General features: G+C 36.9%; 1 protein-coding gene across 1 annotated transcript in view; it reads left to right on the plus strand.

Moving 5' to 3' along the window:
- The window catches only part of LOC108296439 (X-linked interleukin-1 receptor accessory protein-like 2), a gene marked incomplete at its 3' end in the record, with an annotated part of 315,823 nt that overhangs the window by 76,877 nt on the left and 214,372 nt on the right, over window positions 1-24,574 (plus strand). Inside the window, exon 4 of the mRNA XM_017518897.2 lies at window positions 23,353-23,506. Coding sequence (XP_017374386.2) covers window positions 23,353-23,506 — 154 coding nt within the window. The remainder of the gene's footprint in view (window positions 1-23,352; window positions 23,507-24,574) is intronic.

The following is a 24,574-nucleotide window of genomic DNA, read 5'->3' on the forward strand; positions in this document are numbered from 1 at the left end:
TAGGGTTTTCTTTTTACCATACCTACATTTTCTTAGCTAAAATAACTGAGTTCAGGGTAATGGGTAGAGCCCACTAAAGAACAGGGCCAACAAAGCATTGGATACCTGGACTCATCATGGATAGATCTGAAAAAAGAAGCAAGCCTATTTTACCTGAGGGCCTATCTTTTATAAACACCTTATCTAGTATAGCTTTCTTTCCACCTTTGGGGTGGGAAAATAAGCCAAAAGGTTAGCAGACTTAATTTTTAAATATCAATTAGTTGCTTAAGCTTTTTATTTGCCTTTTATAAAGTCTTTAAATCAAAATATTGAAATCTTTTTAGAAACTTCTACATGTCAATAGGCATCCATAGATGAGACTAATTTGGGAGTACTCAATCAAATCCACTTTAGTGCAGCGCCATTAATTTGGAACATTCACTGTAATTTATCTTTAGTGAGATTTTGCCATTTCAATAAGACTGCTTCTTCCAGGGCCTAATAGTTGTGCACGTATAAGCCAGAAGGAACTCAGTTCTTCAGAAATTAAGGATCCCATTTTTACCTCAAATATTTTCTTTGCTTTCAGCTCCCTTTGATCAACTTAGCCAGTGATTTTTTTCCCTACCTAAGCATACAAGAAAAATGAAACAAAGGGGTAGAACACGAAAATCTCTGTGAATTTCCAAAAGCCAAATTTTGCACCCCCTGCCATATTGCCATTTACTACTAGATTTTTCTGACCCAGTTAGATGTAAGAGGCCTCTGGATGCAAGCCAATTAATTACCAGATCCAATCTGAACCTGAACCCAGTCCAGTTTCTCTCATAACTTCCAAACCCAGTTTGGATCAGAAATTTGCTCAAGGAAACTCAGAGAGCTCAAAACAGAAACCATAAGGATTTGGAATCCAAGAGAGAACTTAACCACGATCCCCAGTTGCTCTGAGAGAGTAACGGACACAGTGAGTCTGGTGGGTACCTCACTTGGTCATTCAGCACTCCTGGGGGTCATTAGAATCTCTACTTTGGATCCCATTTCTAATGCCATCTGTTAAAAGAAAAACTTCAGCTGAATTAAATTTAAAAGAGTTTAATTGAGCAAAGAATGATTCCCAAATTAGGCAGCCTCTCGAGCCAGAGTAGGTTTAGAGACTCCAGTGCAGCCATGTAGTAGAAGATTTATGAACAGAAAAAGGAAAGTGATGTACAGAAACAGCTGGATTGGTTACAGCTCAGCATTTGTCTTACATGAACACGTTTCAAAGTTGGCCACTTTTGATTGGTCAAAACCGAGTGATTGGCACAAGAGTAGGCTATGCCCTGTTTATACTTCCACTTGTTATACTTGACAATGTACTGAAGAATCTCCTAATTTTGATACGACATTGGCAACAAAAATGCAAATACACACGTTGGAATAAAACACTCATCTATGTGATTAGTTACCTCTGTTGGTAAAAGTCTGGTGTTAATAAGGTCAAGGCTATCACTTTGAATTATCCTTTTGTCTTGTCACAACTGTCTCAATTTTAGATGTTTGCCATTGGTTATAAATGAAATTGGTTGGGAATGATGGATGGTTAAGTACAAACTTATATGTACAATTTATTGTTCATTCCGTGCATATTTATTAGGCGCCTACTTGTGCAAGGCACTATGCTAGGAACAGGAAATAGTGAACTGACCAAAATAAACACATTTTTCTTTTCTCATGAAGGGAGTTAGATGAGTATGCAGCTCCTTTTCAACACTCCAGGAAGAAACTACATCAATTGAAACCTCTAAAAGAACAGCTCCTACTTGCAATCAATAGTGTCTTTGTCTTGAGTAAAGGGCAACAGACATACTTGTTTTTAATCACAGACATTAATGTCTGCAAAGGAAAATTTGAAAACTAAGCTCAGTTAATATTGTCATGGTACATAATAGGAGCAATCTTTTGTTACCTAAACACCAAGGGTTTACTTTCAGTCCTACTCCTTGCTTCACGGAAAGCCAATCACTGAGACTATGAGTATTCCCAGGGAAGAAGGTTTTAATTGGGTGTTGCAGCTGAGGAAACGGTAAATCAATCTCAAATCCATCTCCCTGATGGACTAAAATCAGGGGTTTATATATCAGGGAACAAATGTAACTAAATGCAACTAAACAGGAATTAGGGAGGGATAAGGAATAGGAGTTGGTTAACAGGAAGCAAATAGTTGCTTAGACAATTATAATAGGTGAGGAGTTGAATTTCTCATTGTCCTGATGTAGTGATCTGTTAAGTTTAGGTTCCTTAATGCTATGTGGGAGGCTCAATGGTGGGTTTCCTGAGAAACGAACTCAGATAAGAAAAATGTGACTTTCTTAAGTTTTAAGACTGAGAGGGGCAATTTCTACATTTATTCAAAAGAAACCATGAATATCAGTTACGTGGGACAACTGGGTCAATTTTTACTTTTACGAATCTTTTTATGTAATAGCACACATAGAAAGTGATAATATGGCACACCGAAGTAAATGAATGACTGGCCTTGAGAGTTTTAGCTGCTCTCAGCCCCTCCTGACTCATTTGGGGCTAAGCAACACAAGATCAATGTCCCTATTTACAAGTAACCTTCACTTAGCACCCCAGAGTGCTGTGGCCCACTGGTTTGGAAGCTCTGATTTACCTTTTCATAAAATGTGACAGATATATTTTTTGCCTAAAGATGGCTGGGTAATTTAGTCTTGGTTGTCCTGGGAATGCAAGGGATGTGTGGAAAATAGTTGTGTCTCCTCTGTTTGAACTCTGTTAGCAAAAGGAGGTGAGCCTACTTATTGGTGGCTCTTATCGTCTTTTTACAGATGAGGAAACTGAAATAACTCACAGAGGGTCACTTACCCAACATTCAGCCAATTAGATTCAAACACTGAAATTCTGACATCTAATGTTCTTATAATCCCTCTATGATTGCTCCACTTAATGTATATATTATGAACTTAATCACTCACATCACTGATATAAACAGAATTCTCTATCAAAATTGTTACTCCAGAAACAGATCTGAAATGACTGTTTAATGACTCTGAGTGTTGAAAGGGACTCAAATGACCCAGAAAGAGATTTTTTTTTTTTTCAAGATCAAAGTAGAACTAAGAGGAATTTTAATATCGTAGAGATCTTAAAGCCCATCTAATATAACTAATTTATTTTCTATATGAGGAAACTGAAGCCCAAAGAGATTAAGTGACTTGCTTAAGTTTAATGAAACTCATGTCTTTTTTTCACATTCATTAAATTTTACAAAAAGAGACCACTGAATTGAAGTTAATATATATATCTATGTATGTATATATATGTGTGCATATTTAAAAGCTGATTGTTTTGGCAAACTGAACAGTGTAGAGGTGTATTAATATAAAGTTAGTTTTATCTTCTCTTCCATTCCATTTTAACCATCTAAAATAACTAACATTAACTATTATATACTACCTCACTTTCCTCTATGTTAACATTTTTTTCTCTCTCCCATTTCTCTGTTTGTGTGTATATATATATGTATATGTGTGTATACATATATAAAATACATTATTTACTTAGTTTAATACATACACATATGTGCAAGTATTTCCCCTTCTCTATTTTTTAATAAAAAACAGAGCATACTATACATATCATGTTTCAACTTTCCCCATCACACACAAATGTATCAGAAACATCCTTCTATGTCTCCTACAAGTCTAATTCATTTTGCTGCATAATAATTTATAGGACAGAACTGCCTTATTTTATTAAATCAGTCTTCTAATGGATTTTTATTTTTGTTTTTAATAACTACAGTGTTGCAATAACATCCTTGTAAACATACATGCATCCTTATATCATGACATACAAGATGGGAAATCCTTTCTGTCATTATTACATAGTTTTGGAGATGCTAGCTGATGCAATAAGAAAATGAAATGAAATATGCTATATAAGTACTGGAAAGAAGAGACAAAATAATCTTAATTTTCAGATTATATGATTGCATACCCAGAAAACCTAAGGGACTCAGCTACAACAACAAAAAATAGAACTAATGAGAAAATTCAGCACTGTAGCTTACTAAAAAGATACAAAAATTCAATAATTTACAAACAATAACCAGTTAGACATGTAAAGGTGAAAAATGAAGTGATCTTGTTTAAACAATGACACTATAAACACTTTAGAATACATTTAACAAGGATGCAAAGGGGCTTATATAAAAATAAAATTAATATTTGCAAACCATCCATCTGACAAGGGATTAATCACCAGAATATATAAGGAACTGAAACAACTCTGTAGGAAAAAAATCTAATAATCTGACTTTTAAAATGGGCAATAGATTTAAATAAACGTTTCTCAAAAGGAGATATACAAATGGGAAACAGATATATGAAAAGGGGCTCAACATCGATGATAATCAGAGAAATGCAACTCAAACTACAATGAGATATCATTTTACTCCAGTTAAAATGACTTATATCCAAAATGCAGACAATAACAAATGATAGTGAGGATTCGGAGAAAAGGGAACCCTCATATACTCTTGGTAGCAATGTAAACTAGTACAACCCCTATGAAGAACAGTTTGGAGGTTCCTCAGAAAACTAAAACTTGAGCTACCATACGATCCAGCAATCCCACAGCTGGATATATGCCCAAAAGAAAGGAGATCAGCATATCAAAGATATATCTGAACTTCCGTGTTTATTGTGGCACTATACACAATAGCCAAGATTTGGAAGCAACCTAAGTGTCATCAACAGATGAATGGATAAAGAAAATGTGGTACATATAAATAATGGAATACAATTCAGCCATAAAAAATGAAATTCTGTCATTTGCAACAACCTGGATAGAACCAGAGGTCATTTTGTTAAGTGAAGTAGGCTAGGAACTGAAAGACAAACACCACATTTTCTCACTTATTTGTGATATCTAAAAATCAAAACAATTGATCTCATAGATATAGATAGTGGAAAGATGGTTACCAGAGGCTGGGAAGGATATTGGGGGATTGCAGGGAGGTGGGTATGGTTAATGGGTATAAAAAGTAGTTAGAAAAAATGTATAAGACCTAGCATTTGTTAGCACAACAGGAAGACTATAGTAAAAAATAATTTAATTGTACATTTTAAAATAAAAAAGTACAATTGGATCATTTGTAACACAAAGAATAAATGCTTGAAGGAATGGATATCCCATTTTCTATGATGTGATTATTATACATTGCATGTCTGTATCAAAATAACTCATGTCATCATAAATATATAATCTATGTACCCATGAAAATAAAATAACATTGAGGTACTATTACATACATATTAGAAAAGCTAAAATCTAAAACATGGACAATAGCCAATGCTAGCTAAGATGTGTAGCAACAGGAACAATTATTCATTGCAAATGGTAATGCAAAAGGATACAGCTACTTTTTAAAAACAGTTTGGCAGTTCCTTACAAAGTTGAAAGTAAGTTTACCATAACATCCAGCAACTGCACTTGTAGGCAGTTACCAAAATTAGTGGAAAAGTTTCATCCACGTAAAAACCTACACACAAATGTTTATAGCATCTTTATTTACAGTTGCCAATAATTGTATGAAACCAGGATGTCCTTCTTCCTTTGTGAATGACTAAACAAACTGTGGTACATTCCCATTATAAAACATTATTCAGATAGAAGAAAAAATGATAAATCACGAAAAGACATGGAAAAACCTTAAATGTGAAACCGTAAGTGAAATAAGGCAGTCTGAAAAGGGTACATACTGTATGCTTAGAACTACTTGACATTCTGGAAAAGGCAGTACTACAGAGAGAATAAAAAGATCAGTGGTTGCCAAGGTGTCATGGAGGAAAGATGAAGGAAGGAATTAATATATGGATCACAGAATATTTTTAGTGTGGGAAACAATTTTTAGGATGACAAACAATTCTGTATGACGCTGTAATGATTAATTTGTCAAAACCAATTGGACTGTACAAAACACAGAGTGCGCCCTCATGTTAACTGTGGATCTCCTTTAATAATAACCTATAAATATTGGTTAATTAATTAGACCACATTTATCACAATAATCTAAAATGTTAATAATATTTAGAAAACTTGATGTGAGAGGTTGAAGGGTATATGGAAACCCTGTACTTTCTGCACAATTTTTTTTCTATAAACCTAAAACTAAAAATAAAGTCAATTAAAAAAAATTTATCATAGGACATAAAATATGATCTAAATTAAAGGAGAGACAGAACATGTTTCCACATGGGAAGATATCATAGAATAAAATATACGTTTTACCAAAATATATAGGAGCAACAGAACTTGATAGAATATAAATTATTTGAAACTGGACAACATAATTACACAGTTAATATGAACGAATATACCAGAATTGCCAAGAAAATATTGAAAAAATGGCATTTATGAGAGGGGATATTTCTATGAGTTGCTATCAATTATTGCAAAACAGCATCAACTGAAACAGTAATCTAAGGAAAAGATAATTGACCTGTAAAATAGAGAATCCAGAAACATAAAAATGTGTACATATGAGAATGTAGTGTATAATAAAGGTAACATTTCTTTTTAATGTAGGTGGAGGGAGAATGATGGTTTATTTAAAAATGGTGTAGGCATAATTGAATATATACTTAGAAAAAAAGTAGATCTCTGACTCTTGTACCCTGTTTAAGAAAAATTCCGAATGAATTGTAAAGAGTTAATTTTATTTACAAAAACAGTGGTTTAGGAATGACCATTTATTTCTAAATGCCATCGCTTATTTCAATGGGTTAAGTTTTTAAGTAAAAGAGCTTTGCACTGATTTATCTTGTTATATGTTCTGACTGCTTTTTTAAAGGTAGAAAAAATGTCATTAGAGACTGCATAATACCACAGCCCAAATGATCAACGCTTGCTTGCTTAAAAAAAAAAAAAAAAATAGTTCCCTAAAATGCTTGGAGATTTTGAATCCCTTTGGAAGTGTAATAAAATTAAACTATGCCTTCTTTTGTAACCATAAAATTGTATGCCACCTTGAATTTTTAATCGTGTAACAAAAATTTTCAAACACATATTTATCCAGAAGAAGTGAGTTGCAAAGCTCATGAAAGCATCAGTTAAGTGTGCCCTGAAACCATAGTCAGTGACACAAGATTTAAGACCCATTTGTACTTCTTTTTGTTTCTAGATATGGTATTAGAAGTGGGTTTTTGTTGTTGTTGTTGTTGTTGTTGTTGAACTGTTTGTAAATTATAAAAAAGTTGGGTTATACAATATGAATAGGTGTTTGGCATGTACAAGTAGCACTTGGCTTCAAGTCTGAGGACTTGGATTCTGATCACCATACTACCACTAACATGGATAAGTAATTAAATATCACTGGACCTCAATTTCCCTACATATAAAATAGATGTAAGTAATAGCTGTTCTATACACTAGACATGTTATAAAAGTTTATTGATTAAAGTCTTTACTTGAGATTTGCTACAACTATAGAAGTGGAAAAGTTACATTGAAGCCAGAAATAGAGTTACCTAAGACATCTCAGACTCTAAGGCTGATAATTTTTTAAAGGTCATATTATTATGTATAATTTACAAATAGCAAAATTCATCCCTTTTACATGTATAATTTGATTTGATGTGTTTTGACAAATAGATACACCATAGTCAAGATATAGAACGGTTCTATCACTCCAAGTTCTTCTGTGTTCCTTGTAGTCAATCCTTTCCTCCCAGCCTTAGTCTTTGGTAAAATTTCTTTGTTTCTATTCCTATAATTTTGCATTTTCCAGAATGTCATATAAATGGAATAATATGTAGCTTTTTTGTCTGCCTTCCTTCACTTAGCATAATGCATTTAACATCCATCTGTTGTCACATAGTGATATATGCTATATATGATATATTTCATTTCTTTTTATGCTTAGTAGTATTCCATTGTATACTCTATTTAACCATTCAATAATTGATGTACCTCTATTTAACCATTCAGTAATTGATGACCATTTAGATTGTTGCCATTTTTCGATTAGGAATAAAACTGTTACAAGCATTGCATTTTGACATTGTATTTTCCGGCTTTATCAACATGATTTGTTTGTGTCAAGTTTGTACTCTTTTAAAAGTATTCCTTTTTAATATTTAACAAGAGTTTGCTTTTGATCTTTCCCAAATTGTTCTAAGAATCTCAGCTTAGCAGGGACTTGAGTATATCTTTAATGGCATCCCAGGTATACAAACAGTTCAAAGCAAATTAAAGCTTCTTAAGCAATGTCTTTCCTACAGTCTGTCTTCAATGTATCCACCAGAATGATCTTTTAGAAATACACATCTAGTCATAGGGTGCCACTTCTTAATGTACTCCAATGATTCTATAAAATCATTTAGATGATAGCTCCTTTTTATTGAGGGTTTGCAGGGCCTAACATTGTGCCAAGTATGTTTGTGCATTGCATGACTCAATCTTTATTGCAGCCTTATGAGAGGCTACACGATGGCAGAGCTGAGATTTGAACCCTGACAGTGTGGAAACATCTTAGAATGGAATTTAAGGCTTTTTACATTTGAACCCAGCCACTGTCAACAAAGCAAAATTATTTGTAATTTTTTTGTCTATTTCAAGTTTTCACATTTGTGTCCTTCTACACATGTTGTTCCTTTTGTCTTCTATGTCCTGCCTGCCTTTTGTATATTGTTCAAAACTCAGCTCAGATGCTCATAGTAGCCCGCCTGAACACCATCCCTTGCTCAGACCCAGTCTGCTGCAATACATGAATGACTCAGCATTAAAATTCAAACATTTCTTCTTTTTCTTTCTCTATTTCTTCTTGTTCTAGTATTCCCATTATGCCTATGTTGCACCTTTTGTAGTTCCACAGTTCTTGGATATTCTGTTCTACTTTTTTTCCATTCTGTTCTCTCCATGCTTTTCTGGTTGAGAAGTTTCTATTGACATTATATTCAAACTTGTTGGTTGTTTCCTCAGCTATGTACAGTCTGCTAATAAGACCATCAGAGGCATTTTAAAAAAATTTCTATTACAGTGTTTTGATTCTTTGCATTTCCTTGAGATTATTTTTAAGAGCTTCCATCTCTCTGCTTACATTGCCCATCTATTCTTACATGTTGTCCACTTTTTTTCATTATAGTTATTAACATTTTAATCATGCTTATTTTAAGATCTCAATCCAAGAAATATAAAATTTCTGCCATATCTGAGTCTGTTTCTTTTTTAACTTTTATTTTAGGTTCAGGGGTACATGTGAAGGTTTGTTACACAGGTAAACACGTTACAAGGGTTTGCTTTACAGATTATTTCATCACCTGGGTATTAAACCCAGTATCCAATAATTATCTTTTCTGCTCCTCTCCATCCACCCTCAAGTAGACCCCAGTGTCTGTTGTTTTCTTTTCTGTGTTCATAAGTTCTTATCAGTTAGCTGCCACTTATAAATGAGAATATGTAGTATGTGGTTTTCATCCCCTGCATTAGTTTGCTAAGGATAATAAGTTTCCAGCTCCATCCATGTTCCCACAAAAGACATGATGTCATTCTTTTTTATGGCTGCATAGTGTTCCATGGTGTATATATATCACATTTTCTTTATCCAATCTGTTACTGATGGGCATTTAGGTTGATTTCATGTCTTTGCTATTGCGAATAGTGTTTCAATGAACATTTGTGTGCATGTTTCTTTATAGTAGAATGATTTATATTCCTCTGGGTATAAACCCAGTAATGGGATTGCTGGGTCAAATGGTATTTTTGTTTTGCTCTTTGAGGAATCACCATACCACTTTCCACAAAGGCTGTACCCATTTATATTCTGACCAACAGTGTATAAGTGTTTCTTTTTCTTCACAACCTCACCAGCATCTGTTATTTTTTGACTTTTTAATAATAGCTATCTGACTGATATGAGATAGTATTTCATAGTGGCTTTGATTTACATTTCTCTAATGATCAATGATATTGAGCTTTTTTTCATATGCTTGTTGGCTGCATGTATGTCTTCTTTTGAAAAGTGTCTGTTCATGTCCTTTGCCTACCTTTTAATGGGGTTGTCTATTTTTCTCTTGGAGATTTGTTTAAGTTCCTTATAGATGCTGGATATTAGACCTTTGTCATATGCATAGTTTGCAAAATTTTTCTCCCATTCTGTACATTGTTTGTTTACACTGTTGAAAGTTTCTTTTGTGGTGCAGAAGTTCTTAAGTTTTATCAGACCCCACTTGCCAATTTTTACTTTTGTTGCGATTGCTTTTGGTATCTTTGTCATGAAAGTTTTGCCTGTGCCTGTGTCCTGAATGGTGTTGCTTAGATTATCTTCCAGGGTTTTTATAGTTTTGGGTTTTACATTTAGTTCATTAGTCCATCTTGAGTTAATTTTTGTATATGGTGTAAGGAAGGGGTCCAGCTTCAATCTTCTGCATATGACTAGTCAGTTGTCCCAGCATCATTTATTGAAAAGGGAGTCTTTTCCTCATTGCTTGTTTTTGGCAGCTTTGTCGAAGGTCAGGTGGTTATAGATGTGTGGAGTTATTTCTGGTTCTCTATTCTGTTCCATTAGCCTATATGCCTGCTTTTGTACTGGTACCCTGCTATTTTAGTTGCTGTAGCCCTGTAGTATAGTTTGAAGTCAGTTAACGTGATGCTTCCAGCTTTATTCTATTTGCTTACAATTGCCGTGACTATTTGGGCTCTCTTTTGGTTTCTTATGAATTTCAAGGTAGTTTTTTCTAGTTCTGTGAAGAATGTCATTGGTAATTCGATAGGGATGGCATTGAACCTCTAAATTTCTTTGGGTAATATGGCCATTTTAAAGATATTGATTCTTCCTATCCATAAGCATGGGATGTTTTTCCATTTATTTGCATCTTCTCTCATTTCTTTGAGGGATGTTTTGTAATTCTCATTGTAAAGATCTTTCACCTCTCTGGTTAGCTATGCTCCTAGGTATTTTATTATTTCTGTGGCAATTGTGAATGAGACTGCTTTTACAATTTGGCTCTCAGTTTGGCTATTGTTGGTGTATGTGAATGCTAGTGATTTTATACATTGATTTATTGTTCTCATATTTTCAACTTTTTGATTTCTGCCTTAATTTCATACCATTTGACCCAGCAATCCCCATTACTGGGTATATGCCAGAGGATTATAAAATGTATAAATCGAACTTCGCTGAAGTTGTTTATCACCTAAAGGGGCTTTTGGGCCGAGACAATAGGGTTTTCTAGATATACAATCATGTTGTCTGCAAACAGAGATAGTTTGACTTCTTTTCTTCTGATTTGCATGCCCTTTATTTCTTTATCTTGCCTGATTGACCTGGTCAGAATGTCTAATACTATGTTAAATAGGAGAGGTGAAACAGAGCATCCTTGTCTTGTGCCAGTTTTCAAGGGGAATGCTTCAAGCTTTTTCCCATTCAGCATGATGTTGGCTGTGGGTTTGCCATCGATGGTTCTTATTATTTTCAGATAAGTTCTTCAATACTTATTATTTTTTTCTCAGATAAGTTCTTCAATATCTGGTTTATTGAGATTTTTTAACATGAAAGGGTGTTGAATTTTATCAAAAGCCTTTTCTGTGTCTATTTAGATAATCATGTAGTTTTTATCTTTAGTTCTGCTTATGTGATGAATCTCATTTATTGATTTGTGTATATTGAACCAACCTTGCATCTCAGGGATGAAGCCCACTTTTTCATGGTGGATTAACTTTAGGTGTGCTGCTGGATTTCGTTTGCAAGTATTTTGATGAATATTTTTACATTGAAGTACAGCAAGGATATCAGCCTGAAGTTTGTTGTGTGTCTGTCAGGTTTTAGAATTAGGACAATGCTGTTTTCAAAGAATGAGTTGGGGAGGAATCTCTCCTCCTCAATTTTTTGGAATAGTTTCTGTAAGAATGATACCAGCTCTTATTGGTACATCTGGTAGAATTGAGCTATGAATCCATCAAGTCCTGGGCTTTTTTTCTTTTCTTCTTTTTTTGTTGATAGGCTATTTATTATTGATTTAATTTCAAAGCTCACTATTAGTTTGTTCAGGGATTCAGTTTCTTCCTGGCTCAGTCTCGGGAGGGTATATGTGTTCAGGAAGTTATCCATCACTTCTAGGTTTTCTAGTTTGTGTACATATAGATGTTTGTAGTTTCTAGTGGTGGTTTTTATTTCTGTGGGGTCAGCAGTAACATTCCCTTCATCATTTCCAATTGTGTTTATTTGGATCTTCTTTCTTTTCTTCTTTGTTAGTCTAGCTAGTGGACTGTCTTATTAATGTTTTCAAAAACTTTCGAATGGCTTTTCATGTCTCAATTTTCTTCAGTTCAGCTTTAGTTTTTGTTATTTCTTGTCTTCTGCTAGCATTGAGGTTGATTTGTTCTTGCTTCTCACTTTCAGTTTTGATGTTAGGTTGTTAATTTGAAACCTTTCTAACTATTTGATATAGGCATTTAGTGCTATGAATCTCCCCTTAACACTGCCTTAGCAGTGTCCCAGAGATTCGGGTATATTGTATCTTTGTTCTCATTTTTTTTCAAGGAACTTCTTAATTTCTGCCTTAATTTCATTATTTACCCAAGAGTCATTCAGGAGCATGTTGTTTCATTTCCATGTAACTACATGGTTTTAAGTGATTTTCATATTCTTGACTTCATTTTTTTATTATTATACTGTGGTCTGAGAGTGTGGTATAATTTTGGTTATTTTGCATTTGTTGAGGATTGTTTTATGTCCAATTGTGTGGTTGAGTATGTGCCATGTACCAATGAGAAGAATATATATTCTGTTGTTTTCAAGTGGAGAGGTCTGTAAAGATATATGAGATCCATTTGGTCCAAAGTTAAATTTGGGTCTTGAATATCTTTGTTAATTTTCTGCCTTGATGATCTATCTAATACTCAATGGGGTGTTGAAGTTTCCTACTATTATTGTGGTGGAGTCTATAAGAACTTGCTTTATGTACCTGAGTTCCCTTATGGTGGGTGCATATATATTTAGGATAGTTAGGTCTTCTTGTTAAATTAAACCGTTTACCATTATGTGATACCCTCCTTTTCATCTTGGTTGATTTGAAATCTGTTTGTCTAAAATTAGAATTGCAATCCCTGCTTTTCTTCTGTTTCCCATTTGCTTGGTAGATTTTCTTTCATCCCTTTATTTTGAGCCTTTGAGTATCATTACATGTGTGATGGGTCTTTTGAAGATAGCATACAATTGGGTCTTGCTTTTTTATCCAGCTTGCCACTCTGCGCCTTTTAAGTAAGGCATTTAACTCTTTTACATTCAAGGTTAGTATTAATACGTGTGGATTTGATTCCATCATTTTGCTGTTAGCTAGTTATTATGTTGGCTTGTTTGTCTGGTTGCTTTTCAGTGACACTGGTCTGTGTATTTAAGTGTGTTTTTGTATTAGCTAGCAGTGGTCTTTTCTTTATATATTTATTGTTATTTTCAAGATCTCTTGTAAGGTAGGTCTGGTGGTAATGAATTCCCTAAACATTTGCTTATCTGAAAAGGATCTTATTTCTCCTTCATTTAAGAAGCTTAGTTTGGTTGGATATGAAATTCTTGATTGAAGTTTTTTTTCTTTAAAAATGTTAAATATAGGCCCCCAATCTTTTCTGGCTCGTAGAATTGCAGCTGGGAGATCTGTTGTTAGTCTGATGGTATTCCCTTTGTAGGTGAACTGCCCTTTTTCTCTAGCTATCTTTAACATTCTTTCTTTCACTTTGACCTTGGAAAATCTGATGATTATGTATCTTGGGGATGATCATCTTGTGCAGAATCTTGCAGAAGTTTTCTGTATTTCCTGAATTTGATTGTTGGCCTCTCTAGCAAAGTTGGGGAAGTTTTCATGAATGATATCCTGAAATACGTTTTCCAGGTTGTTTGCTTTTTCCTGTCTTCTTTCAGGGATGTTAATGATTCACAGATTTGGTCTCTTTACATAATCCTATATTTCTTGAAGGTTTTGTTCCTTCCTTTTTATCATTTTTTCTTTATTTTTGTCTGTCTTAATTCAGAGAATAAGTCTTCAAGTTCTGAGATTCTTTCATCAGCTTGGTTTACTCTGCTATTAATAATTGTGATTGAATTGTGAAATTCTTGTATTGTGTTATTTAACTCTGTCATACCTGTTAGGTTTATTCTTATACCAGCTATTTTGTCCTTCAGCTTCTGTATCATTTTATTGATTCTTTTCCTTGGGCTGGGTTTTTTCATCCTCCTCAATCTGAATGATCTTTGTTCCTATCCATATTCTGAATTCTATTTCTGTCATTCCCACCAGTTCAGCCTGGTTAAGAACTCTTGTTGGAGAACTCATACATTTGTTTGTAGGACATACAACACTCTGGCCATTTGAGTTATCTGAGTTCTTGTGCTGGTTTTTTTTCATCTCTCCCTGTGGGTGTTCCTTTAACTGCAGTGTAGATTGAGTAAAGTCAATAAACTTTTTCTGGATGTTTTCACTGGGCTGAGGCTTTGCGAAGTGTCTTTATTTGAGGCTGACTTCCTGTCTCCAGTTTCAGAGGGAGGTATGTAAATGAAGTATTTTTAGTGTAGAAGCTTTGGGGTGTGATCAGCAGGTGGCACATAGGCTTATTGTTCAGTTGGTAGACTCTTGCTCAGTTGTATGGCTTTCCTATGTTTTCTCATATTTGCAACCATGTTCCCTCTCAATGCTCTGAAAGTATGGGTTCCTCTCTCTCTAGTGCTGACTGTAGACTGCAACTTGGCACTAATGGGCTGCTCACTGTAGCTCTGTGGTGATCTCAGTGTTTTATGTTTTTTCCCCTACTTGGAAGCAGCAGAGGAAGGGACTTTAGTAGTGGTTGTGGCCTACTATTATGTGCTTGTCTCCTGGGGGCTCCACTCAAGAGAGGTAGGTGCAGGTCAGAAATTGCTTAGTGTAATCAGCCTAGTATGATGGGCCTGTGCTGTAGGTCCAAACCAGGACATCCCTGTCTGGTGACAAGTAGAGTGGGGGATGTGTGGGACCTGTGGACAATGGACTGGCCTCCTCTCCTTGGGTCAACTGCAGCTTGTTGGTGGTGTGGATAAGGTACTTAGGATATTTGCTCCTGTGCTAGTCCAAGGGTAGCAAGGGCTATTCCACTACAGAGGTAGTGGCACAGAGGCTTTTGCTTGTCCCTAGAGGCTCTGTCCAGGAAGTTGCCAAGTTGCTACTGGCTCAGTAGCTATGGTGGGGGGTAGCTGGAGGCCCAGGCCTGGAGGACCTAGCTGGTAAGGAGATATGGGTATAGGCACCCCTGTAACCGTCTGGTCATTTTTCCATAGGGCTTCTGCAGTATGCTGGGAGCCTGCTTTAGACCCTAGTCACCTTGGATTTTCTAGTACCTAGAGGTATCACTAGTGGAGGCTACGAAACAGCAAAAATGGCAGCCTGCCTCTCCCTCTGGGATTTTCATCCCAGGGAGGTATGGACCTGTTGCTGGCTCAAAAGCACCTGCAGGAGGTGGGTGGAAACCCTGGGTGGAAGGTCCCACTCAGGAGGAATGGGATTGAGGACCTGCTTTAAAAAGCAGCCTGCCACATTTTGATACAACAGCTGTGCTGTGCTAGGGGTCTGCTCTAGCCCCTGATTGCCTTGGACACTCCAAAGCCCCGAAGTTGGAACAGCTAAGTTTTACAAACAGCAAAGATGATGGCTCACCCCTCCCTCTGAGAGCTTCATCCCAGCGAGGTTACAAATCTTTGTTAGCCAGCGAACACCGGCAGGGGTGGCTGCAGGCCCAGTTTTGGGAAGTCCCACTCAGTGAGTAGGAATGGGACCGGGGACTCACTTAAAGAAGCAGTCTGGCCATATTTTGGTAGAGAAACTGTTTTGTGCTGGGGAATCCCTTCTGCCCCTGGTCAGCTTGGACTCTCCAAAGCCTGAAGGTTGAAATGGCTGTCACACAAACAGCAACCATAGTGACTCGCCCCTCCCTCTTGGATCTCCATCCCATAGAGGTTACAAATTTTTTTTGGCTGTAGAATACCAGCAGGGGTGGCTAAAGGCCTGGTTTGGGAAGTCCCGTCCAGTGATGAGGAAAAGGATTGAAGCAGTCTGACCATGTTTTGGTAGAGCAGCTGTGCTGTGCCGGGGGGTCCCTTCTAACCTTCATCAGCTTAGGCCCTCCAAAGCCTGCAGGCTGGAATGGCTAAGTCACCCAAACAGCAAAGATTCCCCCTGTCCCTGGCCCCAGGAGCTCCTTTTTAGGAAGGTACAGTGCTGCTACCAGTGGCTAGCTGGAATTCCAAGCCTTATTCTGTTAGGTGCTGTGGACGTGGGGCCTGCAGGCTGTTGCTGCTCAGCCCCCTGGATTCAGCCTCTTTACTAGGAATATGGATGGGTGTCTAACCTCCCACTTTGCTAGAGCTGAAGCTGCTTTTACTGGAAAGCCTGAATATATAAAGAATCTTCACATGCTTGAGTGGCTACTCTGCCAAGAATCCACATAGCTCTGTCCATCAGACTGAAGACCCTGGTGGAATGGGTTCATATGGAGTTCTGCGATATGAGGGTTGCAAAGATCTGTGGGAGAAGTGTGGTTTCCTGTGGTCACACTTTCACTCACCATTTCTCTGCACAGAGGAGGTTCTCCTGGCTCCGTGTTGCTTTCAGGTGGGCCATCGTCCTGTCTTGCTTTTCTTCACTCTCCACAGGTCAAGTTGTTTTCTTGATTAGTCTCAAGGTGAGTACCTGGATGTTTCAGCTGAAGGTGTTGTATTTACTCACCCCTTCTGTTCCTCTCTGTGAGAGCCACACATGCTAGCTGATTCTAGTCAGCCATCCAGGCCACTTCATATCTTAGTCTGTTTCTGATGCTTGCTGTCTCTTGAAGCTGTTTTTTGTTGTTGTTGTTGTTTGTTTGTTTGTTTTGTCTGATATACCTTGTAATTTTTCATTGAAAGCCAGACATGATGTATTGACTGGGTAAAAAGGAACTGAGGTAAATAGGCCTTTAGTATGAGGTTTTTACATTTTTCTGGCTAACAGTAAGGGTGTGTTTACTGTTTTCTATAATTGTTGGTGTTAGAGGCTACAATTCTTCCTGGTGTCCCTGTTTTTCACGCTTCTATTGTCTTTGGGTTTCCCTGGAGACTTCTTAAATAAGATGTGAGTTGTGCAGTTCTTTTAATTGTGATGCCTTATTATTAGACAGAAATCCTGATTGATGTATTGGTAAGATACGGGGGGAGGGTAAGTGCTATATAATATTATGACTAGGTCTCAGCTTTTTAGTGAACCTTTTTGCTGAACTGTGACCACAAGTGCTTCTCAGCTTCTCTTCCACCCACTAGTTAAGACAGGAAGGCTAGGACTGCTGGAGCTAGCATTTTTTTTCTTCCTCCACTTCAAAGGCTAAAAGGGCCTATAGTTGGATAGTTTCCTTCTCCATGTCAAAGGCTAGAAAAGGGTAAAGAGTTCATACCAGTTCCTGGCTCATGCAGCTGCTTCTGTTCCCAGTGAACTGTGATTCTCTTCATTCTCCTGTTTCTCCAGTTTTTGGGGAAGTGGTTTTCTTTGTGACCTCCGTTATCTAATGCATCTGAAAAAGGTTATTGATGTTCAGTTTGTTTGGCTTTTTTTTTTTGAGATGGAGTCTCACTCTGTCACCCAGGCTAGAGTGCAATGGTGTGCTCTCTGCTCACTGCAACCTCCGCCTCCCAGGTTCAAGCGATTCTCCTGCCTCAGCCTCCTGAGCAGCTGGGATTACAGGCATGTGCCACTGCACCCAGCTAATTTTTGTATTTTTTTAGTAGAGTCAGGGTTTCAACATCTTGGCCAGGGTAGTCTCTAAGTCCTGGCCTTGTGATCCACCTGCCTTGGCCTCCCAAAGTGCTGGGATTACAGGTGTGAGCCACCACGCATGGCCTGTTTGGCTTTTTTCTTGTTGTGAGGATAGTAGTGATGACTCCTAAGCCCTTTACATGTCAGACTGGAAACCAGAAGTTAGCATTAGAATGATAACTTTGGATTAAAGTATTGTCTCTAGACTGCTATAGAAATTTGAGTCACATTAACTCCTGACGATCATTAATATATCATAATACGTGGTATGTATAACCTGAAAGCAAAATACTGAAGGTAACAAAATTAATAGAATAATAGTTAATATTATTGAGTAGTTTTAGCAAGTGATGCCCCATAATACAGAGTATTTACATTTATCAACTCATTTAATCTTTATAATCATCCCAATTGGTAAATGTTATCACCACTTGTTATTTTTAATAAGTGAAGCAACTGAGGCTTAGATTGATTTAGTAGCATGCTAAAAAACATACTACTTGGGATTCTAACCCAAATGTTTTAGTCTAGAACTTATATTCTTAACCACTGTGGGCTACCAATATCAACGTTAAGATGGTAAAGATAAAAAGTTGGAGAAATAGAGCTTGGACAGGAAAGACTCCTTGTAGTTGGTTATCCTAAGGGTTTGGAGTAGAGATAGGCTGAAAAGGACAAGGCTCATACCTAATTTCCAATTGCACTCCTAATTGTCTCTTCCATCTTAAACTGTAGAAATTTCAGTTTCCCTAAATATTATTATTAGCATTATTATTTTCAGATAGAGTTTTGCTCTTGTTGCTCGGGCTGGAGTGCAATGGTGTGATCTTGGCTCACCGCAACCTCAGCCTCTTGGGTTCAAGTGATTCTCCTGCCTCAGCCTCCCGAGTAGCTGGGTTTATAGGCATGTGCCATCACACCTGGATAATTTTGTATTTTTAGTAGAGATGGAGTTTCTCCGTGTTGGTCAGGCTGGTCTCAAACTCCTGAACTCACATTATCCATCTACCCACCTTGGCCTCCCAAAGTGCTGGGATTATAGGTGTGACCCACTGTGCCCAGCCCCCTAAAAATTTTTAAACAGATGTCTAGATGCCCTGTGGAAGAATATAGTCTCCAGGGGAAAGGAGAAAAGTTGGTCTGAGGGGGTGGATATTGGGTATTCAAACAAAGGTGTTTGAGGACTAGAGGTTACATGATTGGTTTATGGTTGCATAGCTGCTTTGTGGTTAAACTTCCGGTTCAGAAGAAATATTGCAATCAATCTTTCTGTTGTTCTTGCCATGGGGAATGAGTCATGTGCTCTGAATGGCACTAAAGTAACCACAATCACCAAATCAAATTGATTTAAAAAACCACCTGTAGGTATGATGATAATATCTCAGAAGTAGACTGTGAGTACAGTGGTAAATATTTCAGGTTGTAAACTCTAAGATCCAAATATGGCTGGCAACAGGTTACTTTAGGGTTCTTGGTAAACAGATGTCTTCATTGTGCATTCTGAGCTTTCAACCCAGCAACTACTGGCAAAGGACATTTGTCACTCAGGAAGGCAGGGAGGGAAAGGAAAGAAGCTGGGCTTTAAGTGTTCAGATTATGTTGACTGAGTAAGGATGTCTTACAACAAACTACTCTGTGAGGTGATAGCCAGGTCACAAAACAAAGCTGATTGTTGAACTTAAGCAACTCTAGCAAGATAGATTCTCAGCAACATTTTCAAGGTGATGAAGCTAAATAGTCCCAGAGACAATAAATAGTAGGGGAATTACTCAGTGAGTTCAGTATTAGGGGACTGTTCACATTTAAGCCTTTGGTAGTTTGTCCTGCCCTCAGATAGACAAACATCTTGAGACTTAACCTATGCACTTCAAATTCTTTGTCTAGTATGTTCCTAGAATTAAACAGGTCTGGAGAAATAAGGCATGGTGATATGCTTTGTCTGTGTCCATACTCAAATCTCGTCTTGAATTGTAGTTCCCATAATCCCCATGTATCATGGAAGGGACCAGATGGAGATTATTGAATCATAGGGGTGGTTTCCACCATCCTGTTCTCGTGATAGTGAGTGAGTTCTCACGAGATCTGATAGTTTTATAAGGCAATTCTCCCTTTGCTGGGCACTCATTCTGTCTCCTGCCACCCTGTGAAGAGGTGCCTTTCTCCATGATTGTAAGTTTCCTGAAGCACCCCCAGCCATGCAGAATTGTGAGTGAATTGAACCTCCTTTCTTTATAAATTCCCCAGTCTTGGGTATTTCTCCATAGCAGCATGAGAACAGACTAAAACATATGTCAATATTTTCTGTTCATTAGGAAAGTAGTGAGCAGGAGAGAAGCAATGACAGCAGTAAGCCTAACAGCCAGCAGCTTAGAGGAGAAAGAGTTCAGATAATGGAACAAAGAGCCTGGAAGACTTCTGAGAGTCTAGATAGGAATCCAGACTGAGGCAGAATAGCCAACAAAGTAACTTTGTAAAAGGTGAATTAGTGGAGGCAGGATGATCATCTATATAGTGTGATGGGAAAGGCAGTATTAAAGCTCTTCTGACCAAAATATAGTTCCTCTTCCCACCTACTAAAATTAGGGGTTGAGTGGCCTCTTAGGAGCCATACATTTTCTGTGGGTTAAAGTGTTACTTTGTTGGGGATAGTTAGCCAATTAGTGAAGATTTCTTTGTATCTGATCAGTTCATTAGCACCAATTTTCACCAAGCAAAGCTGGAGGTTGTAAAGAGATATAATCGAGTATTAGAAAGGTTTAGGAACCTTTGGGAATTCTCCGTGCTATATGACCACTCCGTATAGTGCTGCCTAACAAGAATGTAATGAATAAACCTGCAAGTCTCTGGATTCTGGCTGCTCGCATGGTAGTGAATACTATTCCCATAAGCAAATTTGCTGAAGATCACAGAACTTGGGAGAACCCCAGATTTTAACCTAGAGATTTCTTGCCCTAAAGCCAGTTTCCCTTTCCATCTATACTACATTGTCTCCAGAGGGATGTTGGTGACCCAAAGACAACATATTCTTAAGCCACAGTTTAAAAAAAAAAAAAAAAAACCCTATAGGATACAAAGAACACTTTATAAGGCTAGATAGCAACTTGGAAAGCACATGGGACTGTCTTGATCTATTTCGCAAAGAACATATAAAGATTCTAGGCTGTTCATCAGGAGTTATTTTCCAATTCCTATGCACTCTTTAGTTTTTACTTCCTGGGGAAAAAAAAAAGCAAAACAGCAGAGAAAATGAAAATTGTTAGAATTAATTGCATATGGACTTTCCCCAAAATGACATTAGCAAATGACACCATTTGTCTTTGAATGAGTGTGTGGGCTTATTTGCCCACCCCCACCACTGTTGTTTGAAAGCGCAACAGCTCAGTTTTCATTTTCCTTCCCTCTCAAAATGCCCAGAGGGACCATATTTTTGTTTAATGACCTTCAGAATGATTCTTTAGAAATCTGAGGCTATCAGAGTTGGAAGCAATGCGAAAATAATTGTGGATTATTATTGTATGGTGACAGTGGCAGCTGGGCTGTTTCTTTTTCTCTGTGTTCAGACTTTCTTCTTCATTTTCCCAGAAATCTTATATCCCAAGGTTTAACTCAGAAGCAAATTTCATATAGGTGATAAACCTTGCCAGACATGGTACATAATATAATTTCAGACAGGCCCTTAACTGTTCTTCGGAAAGACCCTAGGGAGTGAAGCATTCTTATATATACATGCCCTCAGTAGTATTACATTTATTTACTCTCTGACAATGTGTGTGGGTAGTTGTATTGAACATAAAGCAAGCATATCTCTTAAATATTATACCTGTGAATTTAAGCACCAGTTTGTGTGTTTTGTTGTCAAAACTCCCACTAACATGAAAGAAAAAGTGCTGTTATCGTGAAAAAAAAAATGAGTACTTGCTGTCTCAGATCACTTACGCACAGATGTACACACACATATGCACACAAATACATAAGCACTCACAGCTGGGGATTGAGAGTCAGCACAGATTCTAACTTTACATGAATTTTTAAGATATGTGTATGGAGGGCAGAGGTGAAGAATGCTAGATGCAGATGTTGTATACACTATAGTGGGGAAAGCAAAAGTGCTCTTGATTATTGTTCACATCATCTGCTTCAAAATCAATTTATTTGTTGCCTCAACTGACAGACTCAGAATTGACAATTTACATGATAAAATACTAAATACTGTTTTTTTTTTTTTTTTTTTTTTGAGACAGAGTCTCATTCTTATTGCCCAGGATGGAGTGCAGTGGCATGATCTCAGCTCACTGCAACCTCTGCTTCCTTGATTCAAGCAACTCTCCTGCCTCAGCCTCCCAATTAGCTGGAATTAGAGATGCATGCCATCTCACCCACTAATTTTTGTATTTTTAGTAGAGTTGGGGATTCATCATGTTGGCCAGGCTAGTCTTGAACTCCTGACCTCAGGTGACCGGCCCACCTCAGCCTCCCAAAGGGCTGGGATTACAGGCGTGAGCCACCATGACTGGCGATGAAATGATTTTGCCTTGATTATTTGGCACTCCTTAACAGCTATCCCCTACACTTCGACTGATGTTGGTACAGCATTTGGTTATCACTTTGGTTGAACATTTGAGGTGAATGATAGACAGAATGGGACAACATCTAACAAGTAGTCTGAGAAAATTCCTAAAAGACAAAGATACTTGCCTGAATATTCTTACATACTTGGCTATTGTTATATTCTTGTCACTTTCTGGAAAAGTATTAAACATTCCTTTCTAGGGAAGTCCAATCTTGGTAGCAAGATTCCCTCACATTCTTATCAGGAGAGTAACAGAATTGGCTTCAAAACCGTAATCTTATTCTGTAGTTACATATCACTGAACTCAGAGTGTAAGTGAATGATTTCTCCAGGCTTACTTTAACAAAGTGTGTCCTCATTTTACCTAGCTATGTTTCTAGCTTAATTTAATTTTTTAACTTAAACTTAATATTTTATATTCCTACTCTCTCCACCCCCACATGGATTTCTTGACTATAAGGAGAGAGATTCTGGAGTACTAGTATTAGTTTTTGTAATAAGGAGTAATCAATGAAACAGTTGTAAACTTCATTGCCAATATAAAATCCTATTATGAATGTTTAATAATACTTAAGACTCACCTGGAGTATACTAAGTGGCTAAATAAACCATGTCCTCTTAGGACTCTTAGGAAATATTCCTGTCAAATAGAAAGAACCAAGACATTATACTAATATTTAGCGCCTGTTAAGGTTCTGCTATATCTCTCTTGTATTTGGGGAGCTTCTATACTATTCTATTTATTTTTCCGGAATGCCTCTAAAGACTTCTTGCTCTCAGGGTCAGGCCTTTAAAGTGGCTTGTAGTACAATAGTTGTGATATTGGATACAATTGGACAGATTTGTGATTTTTCTTGGTCATTGACTTAACTCCTTAGTTACATATTTTGAAAACTAAAGAATACAAAAAAAGTAAAAGTACTAATTTGCCAGTACTGAGATGTAGTCTGTGAACTTTTATTTTTTGCTTACTTGCAAATATTTTATCTGCAGGAATGCAAGCCAAAATTGTGGAGAAGCATAATAATACAGAAAGGAAATGCTCTTCTGATCCAAGAAGTTCAAGAAGAAGATGGAGGAAATTATACATGTGAACTTAAATATGAAGGAAAACTTGTAAGACGAACAACTGAATTGAAAGTTACAGGTAGGAATCAGTTCTACAAATTTATGGCAAATGAGATTTTAAGTATAATTTGTTTTGGGAAGCAAGAGCTTTGTTCAAAGAGCCAACTTTCCATGAATATAGAATTGCCTGCAAATCAAACAGTTTAGAAACTTGCTATTAATAAGTTATACTGAGTAAAAGCAATATATGAAATATGAAAAAATAATTTAGAGAACAAAGGCCTAATTGCTGCGTATCTGTTCTCTGCCTTTATGAAAGGTTCCGAACTCTTCAATCGATCATTATTATTTAACATCTCAGAAAATACATAGTGGAACTACTCTAGAATTTTGACTTAACTCATTTGTGGAATCTCCTTGTAGGTGAAAGCTGATTTTAGAATGAGAGTCTGTTGGATTTTTGGAATGAAATCTTCTTAGACTACATTCAAAATATCATTTATGCAAAATTCTTCATAAGTGAATGATGTTATTGTTTCTAGTGATTCTTAGAGCAACTCTAAATGAAGAACATGCATATGTGTGTTTTAAATCTGAAGTACAAACAAAATGTAAGCCAGTAGAAGAGATATACTCAGAATATTTTCACCCGTTAGAGAATTTTAGGAAGTAGTTTTCAGAGACATAAGACAAAATCTAGTACCAAAAAGATATTCCTTCCAACGAATATGATGGGATCTAAGAAATTGTATGACAAAAAGCTACTTACTATGGTTTACTAACAAACCTTGACTAATTTTCCTATTATATATGTCACGTGTATTATAATCTCATATGTGGAACCTAAAAAAAGTTGAATGTGTTGCAAAATAGAGTAGAAAAGTGGTTACAGGGCAGAGAATGGAGAATAAGGAAATGTAGGTAGGTCAAAAGGTACATACAAAGTTGCAGTTATATAGGATGAATAAGTCTAGTGATTAAATGTATGGCATGATGACTATAGTTAGTAATATTATACGCTGAGGCTGGCACAGTAGCTTATGCCTATAATCCCAACACTTTGGGAGGCCAAGGCAGGTGGATCACCTGAGGTCAGGAGTTCGAGACCAGCCTGGCCAACATGGTGAAACTCTCTCTCTAATAAAAA

The sequence above is a fragment of the Cebus imitator genome, unplaced genomic scaffold (genome assembly GCF_001604975.1).
Source record: "Cebus imitator isolate Cc_AM_T3 unplaced genomic scaffold, Cebus_imitator-1.0 Scaffold712, whole genome shotgun sequence".
Lineage (NCBI taxonomy): Eukaryota > Metazoa > Chordata > Mammalia > Primates > Cebidae > Cebus > Cebus imitator.